Below are 15369 nucleotides of genomic sequence, written 5' to 3' on the forward strand. Positions count from 1 at the left end.
TAATTATAAATAGCCACGGTCTGCTGTCCTGGAGATGGGCTGTGCTAAAAAGCCTAAAAGCTAAGTCACCAATGTCAGATGCAGTTAATCTGGAGGACGTATTTAAGGCAGAAATGAAGAGTGCATATGACGTGTGTCACATTGATGTTCTTCGTCTGACATTTCTGTTGGATCCCTGAAGACGGAAGGACTGAAATCATCCAGCTTACTGAAGCTCTGATTTACATTGCGATGGGTAGGCCTTCATAATACAGTTCAACAAACACCACACATTGTATAATAGGCCCGTACAAGACGCTGCTGTTTTTAAAAGGGTTAGGCCAAAGAGGTTGGGAGTCACTGGTTTAATCTTTAACAATGGATTGTATTTTTATAAGCTTATCTTTTGTTTTTGTCTTATCTGAAAAGTATATAAGAGCCGTTACATAAATGTAGTGGAGTAGACCAATACATTTATCACAATCACTACATTTCCTCAGCCTCCCCGGTAAAGTCTACTCCAAGGTGCTGGAAAGGTTCGGCCGATAGTCGAAGCTCTGATTGAAGAGGAACAATGTGGATTCCGTCCTGGTCGTGGAACAACGGACCAACTCTTCACTCTCGCAAGGATCCTGGAGGGGGCCTGGGAGTACGCCCAACCGGTCTACATGTGTTTGTGGATCTGGAGAAGGCGTATAACCGGGTCCCCCGGGTGATACTGTGGGAGGTGCTGTGGGAGTACGGGGTGAGGGGTCACTTCTGAGGGCCATCCAATCCCTGTACGCCCAAAGCGAGAGTTGTGTCCGGATACTTGGCAGTAAATCGGACTTGTTCCCAGTGAATGTTGGCCTCCGCCAGGGCTGCGCTTTATCACCAATCCTGTTTGTCATTTTCATGGACAGGATATCGAGGCGTAGTCGTGGAGGAGAGGGGTTGCAGTTCCTGAGGATCTCATCGCTGCTCTTTGCAGATGATGTGGTCCTGATGGCGTCATCGGTCTGTGACCTTCAACAGTCACAGGATCGGTTCGCAGCCGAGTGTGAAGCGGTTGGGATGAGGATCAGCACCTCAAAATCTGAGGCCATGGCTCTCAGCAGGAAACCGGTGGATTGCCTACTCCGGGTAGGGAATGAGCCCTTACCCCAAGTGAAGGAGTTCAAGTACCTCAGGGTCTTGTTCGCGATAGATTGGCCGGAGCATCGGAGCAGCGGGGGCGGTATTACATTCGCTTAACGTTGTGACGAAAAGAGAGCTGAGCCAGAAGGCAAAGCTCTCGATCTTCCGGGCGATCTTCGTTCCTACCCTCACCTATGGTCATGAAGGCTGGGTCATGACCGAAAGAACGAGATCACAGGTACAAGCGGCCAAAATGGGTTTTCTCAGATGGGTGGCTGGCGTCTCCCTTAGAGATAGGGTGAGAAGCTCAGCCATCCGTGAGAGACTCGGAGTAGAGCCGCTGCTCCTTTGCGTTGAAAGGAGCCAGTTGAGGTGGTTCAGGCATCTAGTAAGGATGCCACCTGGCCGCCTCCCTAGGGAGGTGTTCCAGGCACGTCCAGCTGGGAAGAGACCCCGGGGAAGACCCAGGACTCAGTGGAGAGATTATATCTCCTCACTGGCCTGGGAACGGCTTGGGATCCCCCAGTGGCAGATGTGGCCCGGAGAAGGGAAGTTTGGGGTTCCTTACTGGAGCTGCTACCCCGGCGACCCGACCCCGGATAAGCGGTAGACGATGGATTGATGGATGGACTACATTTCCTTCTAATATGTCGTGGTAAAAGTAGCATAAAATGGAAATACTAAATTAAAGTACAAACACCTCAAAATTGTGCTAATGTAACTTGATTTCCATGTTTAGCTTTCTAAGTGTGGCTAACATCAGCTGCACAGGTCTTGCTGCTTTTTAAATGCTTCAGAAAATGAAAACAGTTTAAGGGCAGAAAAGTCACCACCACAGAATGCTGCCAAATAAAAACAATGGGTGCATTTGAAAGTTAAGTGTGACGCACATCCAATTTGAGATCGTTCCAAGCTTTATACCACTATTTGCAAGTGCTGACTGGTGTGCACTCTGTACAATGACAATGAACGACTGGAAGTTAAGGTTGTATGAATAAAAGGCAGACAATATCACCTCAAACTGAAATGTGTCAGATCCTAAAAAAAGTCCTTAACTCTTATCTGCTCCTTCCCATACACCCCCCCTCCCCCCACTCCAAATCCACTTTAGTCTTTCCTCAGCAGGCTTATCCTCCCTGCCACACTGACACTATCGATATGCAACTTTCATGGTTGCATAAATACCAGAACTGATTATGGTGACACATGCTCTTTCCCTTTGATGTGGGACTTGGTGACTTCAGCTCCCAAGTCTGTAAGTACCACTTTCTCCGCCTCTGTGTTCCTGTTTTTCACATGAGGTCAAACATTATCGACTGGAATCACTGAGGGGAATAAGTCTGCGTTTACCGACAAATTGGAGCGGTGGATTGACCCCTGGTTCAACTCAGCTGGGTACCAGAAGCAGCAAATATCAATATGTTTGGTAAAACACACACATGTCCCTTTGTGGTTTGAAACAGAGTAGACGCTTTCACATTTACATACAGTATTCATTATCAAGTTGACTCACTGCTCTCGTGACAATGAACGAGAGTATGCCAAATGTCAGTACAATTATATTGCATTCATACCATTAAAGGCAATTATTAAAAATATAGAATATATAGGGTCACAGAAGAGGCATATAAAAGGGGCTAATGCCATCTATCTAGAAAATAATGATCAAAGTTCCACCAGCAATTTAAGAAAGAATGCTGTTTTATTGGTAAATAAGACCCAGAATCTGACCACTGGCCTATTCTATCATTGTTCATTAGTGGACCAAGATTATTTTCATCAAGACTTCCAATATTTCCAAGTAAGGATGTTATCCTATCAAAGCAACATATACAGCCTGCTGAAAAAAATATTTCCACATAAGTTATAAATATGATGTCAAAAAAATAACACAATCAAACTCCCTCTTTAAAAAAACACTTTCCTATATTTAATAGCAGACTTGCTAAACTTACAACGAGAGACCACAGATTGTGTAAGGTAACACATAATCATTCATTTCAACATGCTCTCTTTGTATGACTCATGACAACATGTCTCGCTTCAGTCCAACAGTGTTCAGCTCACATGTACATCGTGATTGAATCATTTTCCACCTTGAATACAACATAAGTCACTCTGGACACCTGCAGCATCTCCAGAAGTATTTAGGTGTCAATTCTCTATAGCTAGCATACGGCAGGAAATATTACATATCATTGTCACTGTAAACAAATCGCATGGAAAGCCCAAATCTTACGATGTGTTAGTTTGTCTTGTCTGTGGCACGCAGACCCAACCCCATTGGTTCCTACTGAAGATGTAAATCTCTAAAAAACGTCTTAAAAAACATTTGTTTAATAAAAAAAAAAAAAAAAAAGGTTAAATAATTTCCTCATGTAGGTTTTTAGCAAACATTACTCAAAAAGGAGTAATGTTTGCTCTAGTGAGTATTTAAGGCACTACTTTGGTGTATATGGGAAGGATTTAAAATACTGCAGTGCCCACCTTCATTGCAATAAAGGAACATGTTACACAGTGCAATGATTTGGCACATTAATGTGTTTCAATTGTTTTTGGACAACAGTGTAGCACAGATATCATGTTTTAGATACACATACAATACCTTTTAGTGATCAATTTATTGCTGGTTTTGGTATTTTCGTGGAATTTGTAGACACATGAAATATAAAATATATAACTAGATTTATTTATCTTCCAAAAATAGTACATGTTGCAACACTTTGTGGAGGCATGTTCGATGTAAAATTCTATATAAATATACTGTAGCTATCTTGATGGTTAATAAACCACCAAGTTTATATTTGGGGTGGTTTATCAATCCTTTTTGTCTGGTTTGGTCTGATCTGGAACAAAAACAAGAGGATTGCTATACATCACACAACCCATATTAATCAAATGTTAACCATCAATGCAACATTTTAATTCAGTGTCAGACATATATAAAAGCAATACCAATGAACAACCATGGAAGTAGAGAATATCTCTGATTCTGATCTGTACTAGGATTGCTTACTGTTCTAGTGAAAGGCACCTGGGCCCATTTCCAGTCTTTTTTAGCTGTTTCATGTTGGTACGCAGATCTGTGGCTGGATGCCCACTGGGAGCCACCCACCATCACTAAGATCTCCCCATGCTAGATGGCATTAGGAATAACAAATGTAAAACAAAAAGGTCTAATCCGCTCGTGTCCTTTCAAATGTGCTCAGACAAAAGCGCCTGGGATTCTTCAGTGCTAATTAACAGTGTCAATGGTGACAGGACTCTGGCTTGTGAGTAGCTCAGCCCATTGATTGTTTCAAACACGTTACAGTAATTCAGCAGGACGGGGGGACTTGGATTTTTTTTTTAAACAGAGCCGTTTATCACTTCAGAGGCCCATAGAGCCTTGGTGTATTGAGTTCTGAGATTATTTTTGCCAAAGGCATCTTTCAACGTGTTTATTGACCTTTCTTCATCATTAATGAATGTAAAGAGTGTGGATCCTTGTCAAAAGCCTTGAATAGCTCATTAGCTGCGAGGCCAGGGGAATACTAAAGGGTTAATCGTTTCTGTTTGGGGCCTTCAAGGCATTAGCCTTAAGCACTTGCATTTCAATTCCTGTGTTGCATGAGAAGACCTGAGTAGGGCAACCGGGGAACTGAGATAGCAGTGAGCTGTGCAGGATGCATAACAGTGTTTGTGCATGTGCATGGGTTTGCGAATGAAGAACTGTATCATTAACTGTCAGCAATAACCCTCCACACAAACTACTACCACCAAATGGGAACGTACTTGGCATGTAAGTGCTTATACAGTATGTGTGGTAGCGTGTGTGTGAGAGAGCATGTTCTGCAATCTTTAATAGCCTCTAGGGGAGTGTATCACACATGGTGTAACCCAACTTGCACCGAGAACCTTTAGTGTTAGCAGAGACGGCCACTCTCAAGTAATGCTGAGGACGTTAAACAGCTCGGAAATCGAGCCAATAGAACTAACCTTATTTAACGGCCAAACATCCAAGCCATTTCCCCAAAGAGAATGTCATTTCTGAATGTCATGACCTTTTCTAACCGCGTTTAAAAACCTCCAAGGTCTTCAAGGTGTGGTTTGTCAATAAAAAGATTTTGAAAATTCTTGAGGAGCGTAAACGGAGAGAAAGGCAATGCATATGCTCATATTTTAATGGGTGGTTTATTATAGATACTGTCATCTGTTGTTGGGCTGATTGAGAGGTTTTTCCTGAGGCTCGTGACAGTGATTGAAGCGGTGTGTGTGTGTGTGTGTGTAAGTGTGTGCTAGATGAACTTTACTACAAGTCCACACAGCTTTAATAGCATAAATACGAGAGAAATGAAAAGAGAGAAAACGCTTACCTGTGTACGTCAGCATGATTTAATGTGTGTGTGTGTGTGTGTGTGTGTGTGTGTGTGTGTGTGTGTGTGTGTGTGTGTGTGCCATTTAGTGGGTGATGGGCAGTGTTGGACTGATTTAAGGTTAGGGGGAAATTGTCGTGAAGCGCAGCTCTTTCTGTCCAGGCGTTTCAGAGATAATTGTCTGCCAGAGTAAAACAACACTGAGCACAAAGTTCATTCTGAGAGGGCGGAGGGGCGACTCTGAAGACATCAAACTTGACAAAAGAAGTGAGGAAAGAATTAAAGAAAAGATGAGGGGAAGGTGTCTGGAGTGTGCTTTGAGAAGACTGTAGACAAAAATCGTTGCTGTGCCATAAGGACAGCGCGTATGGAACCACCTAATCGATAACACAATGTTTTTGAAGGAAACAAGTGCAGTAAGTCTACAGAATTCATTTAGAAATCTCTCTGTGGACAAAGATAAAAAAAAAAGTGCGTCCTAACTTGACTCAAGAATAGCAGTAGTGAATCCTACTATCACATTTCCTGCAGAATAATCATGCATACAAAGTGGAAACCAACTGCTGTTTGAGTTATGCGGTTTTGTGTCTGAGTTGCTGCGATTAAGAGGAGCTTGAATTCTGTTTCAGCCAAAGCTGGATGAAATGCAAATCGGTAGTCAATGCGGTCACATCTGTGATGACTGGCAGGCATTTTTCATGCAAGTGCTGTAAGTAGGAGTTAAAGATCAATCGATGGAGCGAGCTCAGGCGAGCCCCGAACAAACCTGCTATGTCATGTCTTCAAGCTAACTGGACTCACATTCTGTTTATTAAATGCATCTATATGTTTTATTTATATGCATATAAAAACTGATCCCAATTGGATTTGGTTGTATGGATAACACTTTCATTTAAGTCCTCCTATATTAAGCATGTACCATCAGTATACAACATTTTTATATTCGGTTTACAACAGATGCATATAATGTTGTAGCTATAAGGACACTTTTTTAAAAAGTGTTTATCAATGTACAGTTTTTGTCAACATTTATAACTTTTTCTATGAAGATATAACAACTGTGTTTTACATACTTTTATTATCTGTTTTTATACCTTTCTCCACTTATGGGTGCCCACGGAAGGAGTAATAGTTGTCGACAGATGTACACTTATCTGTTTACAACTACATTATACCGCATTTTAAACCTTTTTTTAAATGTTACATATGGCTTACAAATACTAAATAGGAAGACTGCAAGTGAATTGTTAATATTTATAACACTAAACAACTGATGTGGGTAATATAGAAAGATTATTTATCACTTTTATGGAAATTCCATAGAGAAAATGCCCAATGATAAATAACCAGATGCGAATGTTGGATTTCGGCCACTTTAGTGAATCAAACAAGACCCTTCATCATATTGATACAAAAATCTTGCATATCCAATATTGCGAATATTGCAAACAATGATCCAATCCAGCTAGAGCTATAAAAGAGAGAACACCCTCAGTATATATGGTAAAATAAAATGTCTGAGGATTGACACATTTCTATTGTCATACCATCGTATCACCTTCCCAGTTCATACGGCACGTAGTTAATAATATCTATCAAATATTAGGTTATTGCTATTTTTGCTAAAACTAATTTACAGTTACTTTTATATACTGTGAAAATGTACAGTACAACTGAAAAAACGGCACAAATATAAAACCTCTGAAGTGTCACTTAATCTGGTTGCATAATGAAAAGAAAATGATTTAGCAACAGACTTAATAAAAAATAAAACAGCAGCTTGCATTAATCTCCATATCATTATGTATGTATGTTTGATTCATACAAGTGAAACGAATCCTATAATAATATTCAAGTGTTTAGCAGAGGTTGCTTTTGGAGTCAGTGGGCATAGTATCTTTACACCTCAAGCGTCTCCCACTGTCAGCGTCAGTCAGGGTTTGTTTAGAATGGGCAAACTAATTACTGTGTAATTTCCAACACTTATCATGGAGTGACATATAGGCACCCAATGCCTCTGAGATTCAAATACAAGGAAGAAAACATGTCAAGATAGTTGGCAACAAAGACTCAACCCCCCCCCCTCTGGCACAATCACATGAAAGACAAGTAATCTGTTGGCAGCCAGCTGTCATATATGAATATATATGAAACCACACTACAAGCTGCCCAGGCCTGACACCCAAAGTCAAAAGTGAAGCTTGCAGGAAATGTGAATTGCCTGACAGAAGCTTTGTAATAAATGTTCAGTGTTCATAGCAATATCACATTATTGGTAGGTAGTGTTATTTTCTTCAACAGACGCGATGAATAAATGTTTTTAGTCTAAAGAATGGACGAATAAACAAATGCTCTAACTACTGTTTAATGCAAAGTAAGACTAACCTTACTCGTTCTTGGACGTAAAACATAACAGATTTATGAACAAAATGAATATACAATCCAACTGAAAATTACACCAAATAATAATAAAACAGCTGTGACAAACCACAAAACCATGCGGGCCAGCACGCTGACATATCTGAGCTAGCTAAGCTAATGTTAACGTCATCGTTACAGGGGCTGTGGATGTGATGTTCAGTTGGCTATCTTTAATGTTTATAAGCTATCTGTAGGAAAGATTTCATTTATTTTAGCAGTCAACCGCAGAGCTGTTGTCTCAAAGAATATCATTGCATTAAAGTTAGTAGATGTCTTAAACTAAACCCAGACTGTGAATAGTAGTAGTACAGTGCAACACATGCAGTGGAGAGCTCAAGCTAGCAGCACTGAGAATGACAGCGAGTTATCTGTGAACTCTGTGACGGCAGACGGTCAACTATAGGAAAAAGACCAGAGTTTGGGAATGACAACTAAGGACACTGCCTTTATTGTTTTTCTGCAGCGTGACGTTGTGCGTTACATTCCGGTATAAACAAAGTAATCAGCGGCAACCTAGTGATAACACAACACATGTAACCATGGTAACAGTACACATCAAACGGCGACAGATAAAGCTTCAGAATTCTGAGAAGACATAAAAAAGTAAAAATGCAATGAGACTTAAATTTTACATGATTAAAAAAAGAAATCATTAAAACGAATAATAATCAAATGACTAGAAGGTGAATTCTTGTTAAAAGAAAGATACAATCCCAAAATGAACACTGTTGTGAGGCTTAGTTAGATATGGCAGGATTATGCACCTGTAAATATGCAGTCCAGCTGATGAAAGATACTGCCTCAGCTCCTCATCCCTCATGAGCTGAATACAAAACCTGAGAGTGATGCATGGAAGAGCCTCCTAACAACTACCGAGGCTGGAATAGTGCATTTACTGTATTTCAAAGGGCAATGACAACATGTCCAAAGCCTCTTCTCCATTATCACTAAAAGTGTTCTCTTTGGCTAGAAAATTACACCCATTTAACATTGCTGAAGAGTGCTCTCACCAGAGAGGAGAGAGAGGAAAGACCTAAAGCACTGCACAGTGTGAACACACTGCAATCTACAAGTGGGCCAAAAAGCCATCCTTTCTGATTTACCGCATCCTCTACTGTAAGTGTGTTGCTTTCTTCAATCATCCTCCTTAATGCACTAACCATTAGAGTCTGTCCAGAAAGAGAATATACCCTTGTGTCTCAATTATAGACCAAGACTGAATCTCTACAGCAGCCTTTTGTGGTCATAAAAGTAAATGACTATCCATTTTCTGCTCCAGCTCTCACACAGCAACTGCAGAGTTAGGTCTGTTGTTGGGACCAAAACTCATCTTTCCAAATGAATTGTCTTATTAATCGCCCTGACTGCTGTGGCAAAAGAGCCAATTAAAGTTGGAAAAAGATTTGAATTGACAAAAAACACTCCCATTCTTGTCCCTTTAACAATGATTTCCCTTGTGTGGTCTTTTCTTCTTATTTGCCAAACTTTCAATTCAAAAGTGAGAATGCAGGTTTTAACAGTGTGCAACAACAACATCAACATCAAAACTGGGGAAGGATGTCACAGACCTGAAAGCGCTACAATGCATAATGTGCTTTGATCTTCTGGGTACAGCGGCAGATATGTGAGATTTGGTGATCTGCAAACTCTGAAAAGTTATGCTAGAGAAAAAGAATATAAGTGACAGCGACAGGGATAAAAGCACCGCCTGCAACAAGAGCTCAAATGAGAGGTGGGAATAAACACATAAAAGAAAGATTCTTTGGCACAATTTAAAAACTGGAAAGGCTCTGACAGGTCTTAGTTTTAATACCCACCACCAATATTATCCACAGAAATACGCAGAAATATCCATGGAAGATGAGCAAGAGAAAAAGTGAAGTCTGTGAAATAGTTTACTTGTTCTTCTGAAGACAGTTATTACGGCTTCTTTGTGTGTCGCTGCGTTTCTTCTGTGCGTGCGTGGGACTACAAGCATGACCAGGTTTGCATTTAATGGCCGACACTCCTGAGGAGAGGCGAAGTGGGAGAGATAATCAGAGGCAGAGAGGAGAACGGTACATGTGGGAGCAAGGGAACGATAGAGCTGGAAACAGAGAGGCAGAGAGACTCAGAGAGAGAGAAGTGGGGTAAGTAGAATAATTTGCTGTGGGGGGGGCAGCACAGCCGTTTATATTGGAGACTGACAAACAGGTGAAAAACAACCCTGAAAACGAGTCATTGCGTGGGGCAGAGATGAACAGCGAAGGCTAAGGCCCATGAAATATGGATAAAAATCTGTTTATATAGTAAAGATTTCTTGGAAGATGGGTAAGTGGGCCTTTGTGGGAGCTCAATATGTGTTCTGAATGCTCTATGAGAGTCGTCTGGAAAGAGAATAATGTTGGGATATACTGTATTAGTCTCAGAAGAACATTATCCCAGACTTCTCATTAACAGGTATCCAACCAGCAAAAAAACAAAAGGCAAACACAAAGTGAATACAAGAGATGCTTTCCTTTAGTCCGGCTCTCCATTGACTCGATGAGCTTTGTCGCCACAATTCAAAGCTCTATTTCCATTTAGAGGTGCTGAAATGTTAATGTTTTTTATTTTCGGTTGTTGAAGTTTATTGGCACACATTGAGAAGGTCGATGGATCAATAGGCCACCATTCCCTATGAGCTGATATTCGTTCTATGTAGTTTGATCGGTGGTTTCTATAACGAGCTAATCAGATGAGGCAGCCATTCTGAATTGAAACGTTTTAAATACTCATACGCCTGCTCTTTCATTCACTCAGAGAGCTGGATACAAAAACGATCTGTGGCGCCGGGCCCGTCCTGTTGAATTAACATACAGGCCGTCTATTAATCTATAGACCGACATGCGTAACCAGTCAAAAATATCCACGGTTGTTAACTGATTGACATTTAACAAGTGGCATCCCTAACCTCGAGATACATTCAACACTGTAGCAACATTGTTTTTGTTTTTTTAAATGCCCAATGTCGACGTTTGAAAAATCCTCGCTTTGTCCATCATTCAATCCCTGGGTTTAGTGAGTAAGATAAGTTCATTTGTTGTTTTTTAACTTTGGTTACCCTATTGACCGGTTATGGTACTGCCCTAAAAATACCTAAACCAGGATCTAAACCAGGAAGTAAACAAGTACAATCCATAGCAATCATCTCGGGATGGTGATGGCCTAGTGGTCTGGTGGTACGCCTTCCAAATAGAACACCAGAAGGTTGTGAATTCAATACCAGGGCTGCCACCATTGTGCCACTGATCAAGGTACTTAACCCCAAGTTGCTCTAGGGAGACTGTCCCTGTAGTTAGTTCACTGTAAATCGCTCTGGATAATAGTGTCTGCTAAATGACCTGTAATGTAAAAATCTCCTTTGAGCCCTCACAAAGCATTGCCTGTGAGTGGATTTTATGTTTTAAGGTCTATTCTTTATTAGGGACTTTATTTTAGTAGCATTTATTAAATAAAAAAATAGTTGAGTTGTATTATTATTTCTAAATGATGTAGCAATAAGATGATGAATATGATGTTTGTTGGCTAATCAGTTTTTGGCATAAAATCTGTCACTGGGGAGGATTTTAAGCATATTTTTGTTATTAATACTGTCCAATATTTGGATTGGCTAAAACATAGAGCTTGGATGCCATTTCCTGTCTTCAGTGTCTCTCTGAGTGGAGTTACTCTGGTTGTTTATTTTTCTACACCTTACGACACACAAGGAGGACAGTTCACTGTGCATACCAACAACTCCTTCCTGCATTGGCACTGAATGTTGTTTTTTGAAGCATATCTTTAGTGTTTCCGAATTAATTAACCAAAGCAAATCAAGACAAAGAGACATCACTTTGTTTTAAATCATTCTTCCCAGCACAGTACATCCAAAATCAATTGCATTGTCGGTATCTCCTACATTTAACTAATCAGTATTAGCACTTTAGAATGTGTTTAAGGGCACTACAATAAAAAGCCCAGGCAGCCCCAGCTAAAGAGAACCTAACCCGTAATGAATAATATCACACAAACAACCAGGCACCAATCAGCCAAAGAGCAAAAATAACACTTCCTTTGATTCATACTCATTAAAATGAATTACAGAGAGAAAACAGAAGATCATAAGGCAATCATAATGTGCACCACTATAATATAAAAAAAAAAAACAGCTTTCATTTCAAGGCATGGGTACTGTTGATCAACTAAATGAACTCTGGAAACACTGCCATACTTTGATATTTCAGAGGATAATGCTGTAAAGCTCAGGAGTGCTATAAAATAGTTTAATTAGTAGTCTTACTTAGTGCTGGATGGATCCTGTATAATGTGGTGCGTTGTGAGGGGTTTTGTACATGCAGTCACTGGAGAATTATGTTTTCCTATTTACTTTTCATTATATATATATGATGTACATGAGCATAGCTGGAAACGGCAGTGTCTTTCCCTGAGAACAGCCTATGTGAGTGTGTTTGAACCCGTGTACCGAAACAACAGGTTTTTGGCTCACAGGCCTCCAGTTCCACAGGACAGAAACCCATCGTCTATTTACATTGTCCAGGGATCTCGGGGTCAAGTATGATAGATGACATGCCATCTGCTTATCAGGCCCTTCCAGAGATGATTGGGGGAGTTAGCACTCAGGGGGGAAAATGAAGGTCAGCATATCCCCTCAAAACAAACCGTAAGGGACAGTAGTCAGGGTGGCGAAAGGTGGCGAGGAGGCTGCAGAAGGGGTTTTGTACGGCTCTTGATCTTGCCACCATATAACTGAAAGTGCACCGCAAAAAAAGGATTATCTGTGGGTAGCTCAGTGTGTCTGACGACAGGCATGCTGGGTAAATAAAGGCTAGACTGTTTACTGTAGAGTTTCCTCGAGCAGTTAAATACTGTAGTCCAGTCCTCTAAGATTTACAGTACCAGACCCTGACGTTAGCTAGTCAGTGGGAGATGTTCCATCCTATTGAATATTTCATAAGTGCAGTGTATTTATAATATCATTAGCTGGTGGGGTGACTCCCAAAGCCGAGTATTCAGCAGTCACATTGCTGACTCTATTGTAATTGCCACTCGACGCAACTAAACTTTTGCCCTTCTGGCTCGTGCTTCTAGCTACAGAAGAGCAACAGAACAATTTATGTAGAAAAACAATCTGGTACCTGGTTCTCTTTGACTGTCCTAGACTGTCAGACTGCTTATCTGCTAGACTTTAAAACTGTCTGAAAAGACAACATAAAGGATGTGAAACAAGTCTGGTTTAAAACGAAATTGAGGAGCATATAGAAGATAGCGTTATGTATTTGGTGATGTGGACTGGTTGACGGTGAGTGACTGTGCCTGGGGTGAAACAAAAGACAGCCAGATCCATTCAGCTCAATCATTCACATCCAGGGAATTCAATATCAATCTCTAAGTATCAGCGTTCTCCTGCACAATGTCACAACTAATCCTGATGGAAATTAAGGACATACTGTGCCAGCAAAAACGTATTACTGTGTCTTAAATCAAAGATACCTTTAATATTCTTTTAGTATTTCCTTCAATGACATTTGGGAATATTTGACTTTTTCTTGATCACCAGGTAATTCAGGATGACCCACTATTCAGGTTATCAATTATAATCAGTAATAACCAGTAGTCCATGTGGACCATATGTTGGAGCATATGTTGAATATGATTATATTGCAAGAAGTTAGTATGCACAGCTGTAGGGCCCAAGAGCAGGAACACTCCTGTTAGTATTTTCAGTAAAACAATATACAGAATTTAAATTGTAATATATAAATGCTTTTCTGTTTTTAGAGAAATTAGCTCGGAGTTCAATATGTAAAATAGTTTCCAGTGAATTAGTGAATGTAAGAGGCAGGCCAACTCCGATGTCAAAGCTTTTATATTGAAAAATGACTACAAACATAACTTTTGTTTGATGTGACACCATATTGACAAAAGAGTAAAAGACGTTTCAAACAATAAGAAATAAATCTCAGTCACTTTGCCTTCATAACAAGCTAATAACTTAAAGCCACCAATATTCAGTCTCATCCACATTGCAGTGCCTCTGTTGAACTTGGTGAACATCTGAAAACTTTCATTTAAAATGTTACTTCCAACTGTTGCTCTTTTATCCCAATCAATTCCCAGAGGTTTAACATGAAGAAAAAACATGAAGAAAAAACTGTGATAAAAAGTCCAAACGTTATTAAATTTTAATGCACACAGCTAAAGATCCATTATGTATAAGGGCCAAAGTTAGAAAATGTTGCAACAGTATTTTGAAAAACAGTCAGCTGCAGATTAAATGATCAAAGTAATGCATTACATAGTTTCAAAGTCAGACTAAATGTGCGTATGAGCTTTTTACAGTAATAGTTCGTCTAATATTTACAAAGTGTTGGCCAAGAGAGAATATTAATTAAGAACTTAAGAGAAAAATGCCAAGTTGTTTATTTATTGAGAAGGCCTCGCGCAGTGTAATATCAACAAATGTGCCTTAGGGTCCGACTTGTAGCAACATCAGATAACAAAAAAAAATGTTTTAAAGAGGAAACTTAATCTTGTTTAAAGTAATCTTCCAAAGAAGACATTACTCCAATTTCAGACATAAATTAGCCATCTATCCTTTGATTAGAAGAAGCTTTACATGCTCACTAAAATAATTTGATTAGCCCAGCTCCCTGAGCCTTTGGGAGCTGACTGAGTGACTTTTGAATTTTGGAGGACTTTGGAAGAATACTAAATAAGGTAGATTGTCTCTTTGATGTTGTGCTCCGGACCTTGAATAAAGAGAGATATACGACCTACTCACATTTTAAATCAATCAGAAAGCGGCCTTCATTAAGCTTGTGAGACTTTTAATTTCAAAACGTCTATATATCGAAATTTCATTTGACTAAAAATGCAGTGCATCATTCTGGGTTCAAAAGCGAACAATTCTTAAAGGTTGCTGCATCACGCATCCTCTCAACACAAGTTGTGTTTTATGACCTACTCCACGATATTACCAAGACACATAAACTCATTCATCTTTTCTTCCTATCCCTCTTGTGCATCATGTTGGGTCAGGGGGGGTCAAATAAATGCTTCACATGCCAGGCCTCCAAGACGACAGAATCAGAGTTACCTCTTCCTCCGTCATTAGTTCTGATTCTACCAGATAATGGAACAAATATGTATATATTATGAGAAATGAGAAATGAGGGATAAGAACAGGCTTAATAGGAGAGTGAAACAGTATGCGGATCATTTTCACTTCGCTACACTCTGCTGCCTGAATTTGGGAGTTAACATGACACATGGGAATCAGAAAGTCACATGCATTATGTATAATGCATGTAATATTCCTTGAACCAGTAGCACTGTACACTGTGCCTCGCAAAAAAACAAGAAATTGGGCTCAGTACAGTGGTAAGAACATTGGTTTTCTACTGTCAAGTGATTTGCAGAAATACAAGGAAGTGAAAGCCTGTGGGAGCATATGCTATTATCACAGATCTACATTTCA

At 39.9% G+C, this 15369-nt stretch overlaps 1 protein-coding gene across 5 annotated transcripts in view; it reads right to left on the minus strand.

The window, feature by feature from the left end:
- The window catches only part of negr1 (neuronal growth regulator 1), a 134790-nt gene that overhangs the window by 13357 nt on the left and 106064 nt on the right, over window positions 1–15369 (minus strand). Inside the window, exon 8 of one of the 5 annotated variants that reach the window (XM_029429315.1) lies at window positions 13953–15014. The exons of the other annotated variants lie outside the window; for them this stretch is intronic. Coding sequence (XP_029285175.1) covers window positions 14950–15014 — 65 coding nt within the window. The 3' untranslated portion in view covers window positions 13953–14949. Of the gene's footprint in view, window positions 1–13952; window positions 15015–15369 lie in introns of those variants that run through there. 5 annotated transcript variants of the gene reach the window in all.

The sequence above is a fragment of the Cottoperca gobio genome, chromosome 4 (assembly GCF_900634415.1).
Source record: "Cottoperca gobio chromosome 4, fCotGob3.1, whole genome shotgun sequence".
In the NCBI taxonomy this organism is placed as follows: domain Eukaryota; kingdom Metazoa; phylum Chordata; class Actinopteri; order Perciformes; family Bovichtidae; genus Cottoperca; species Cottoperca gobio.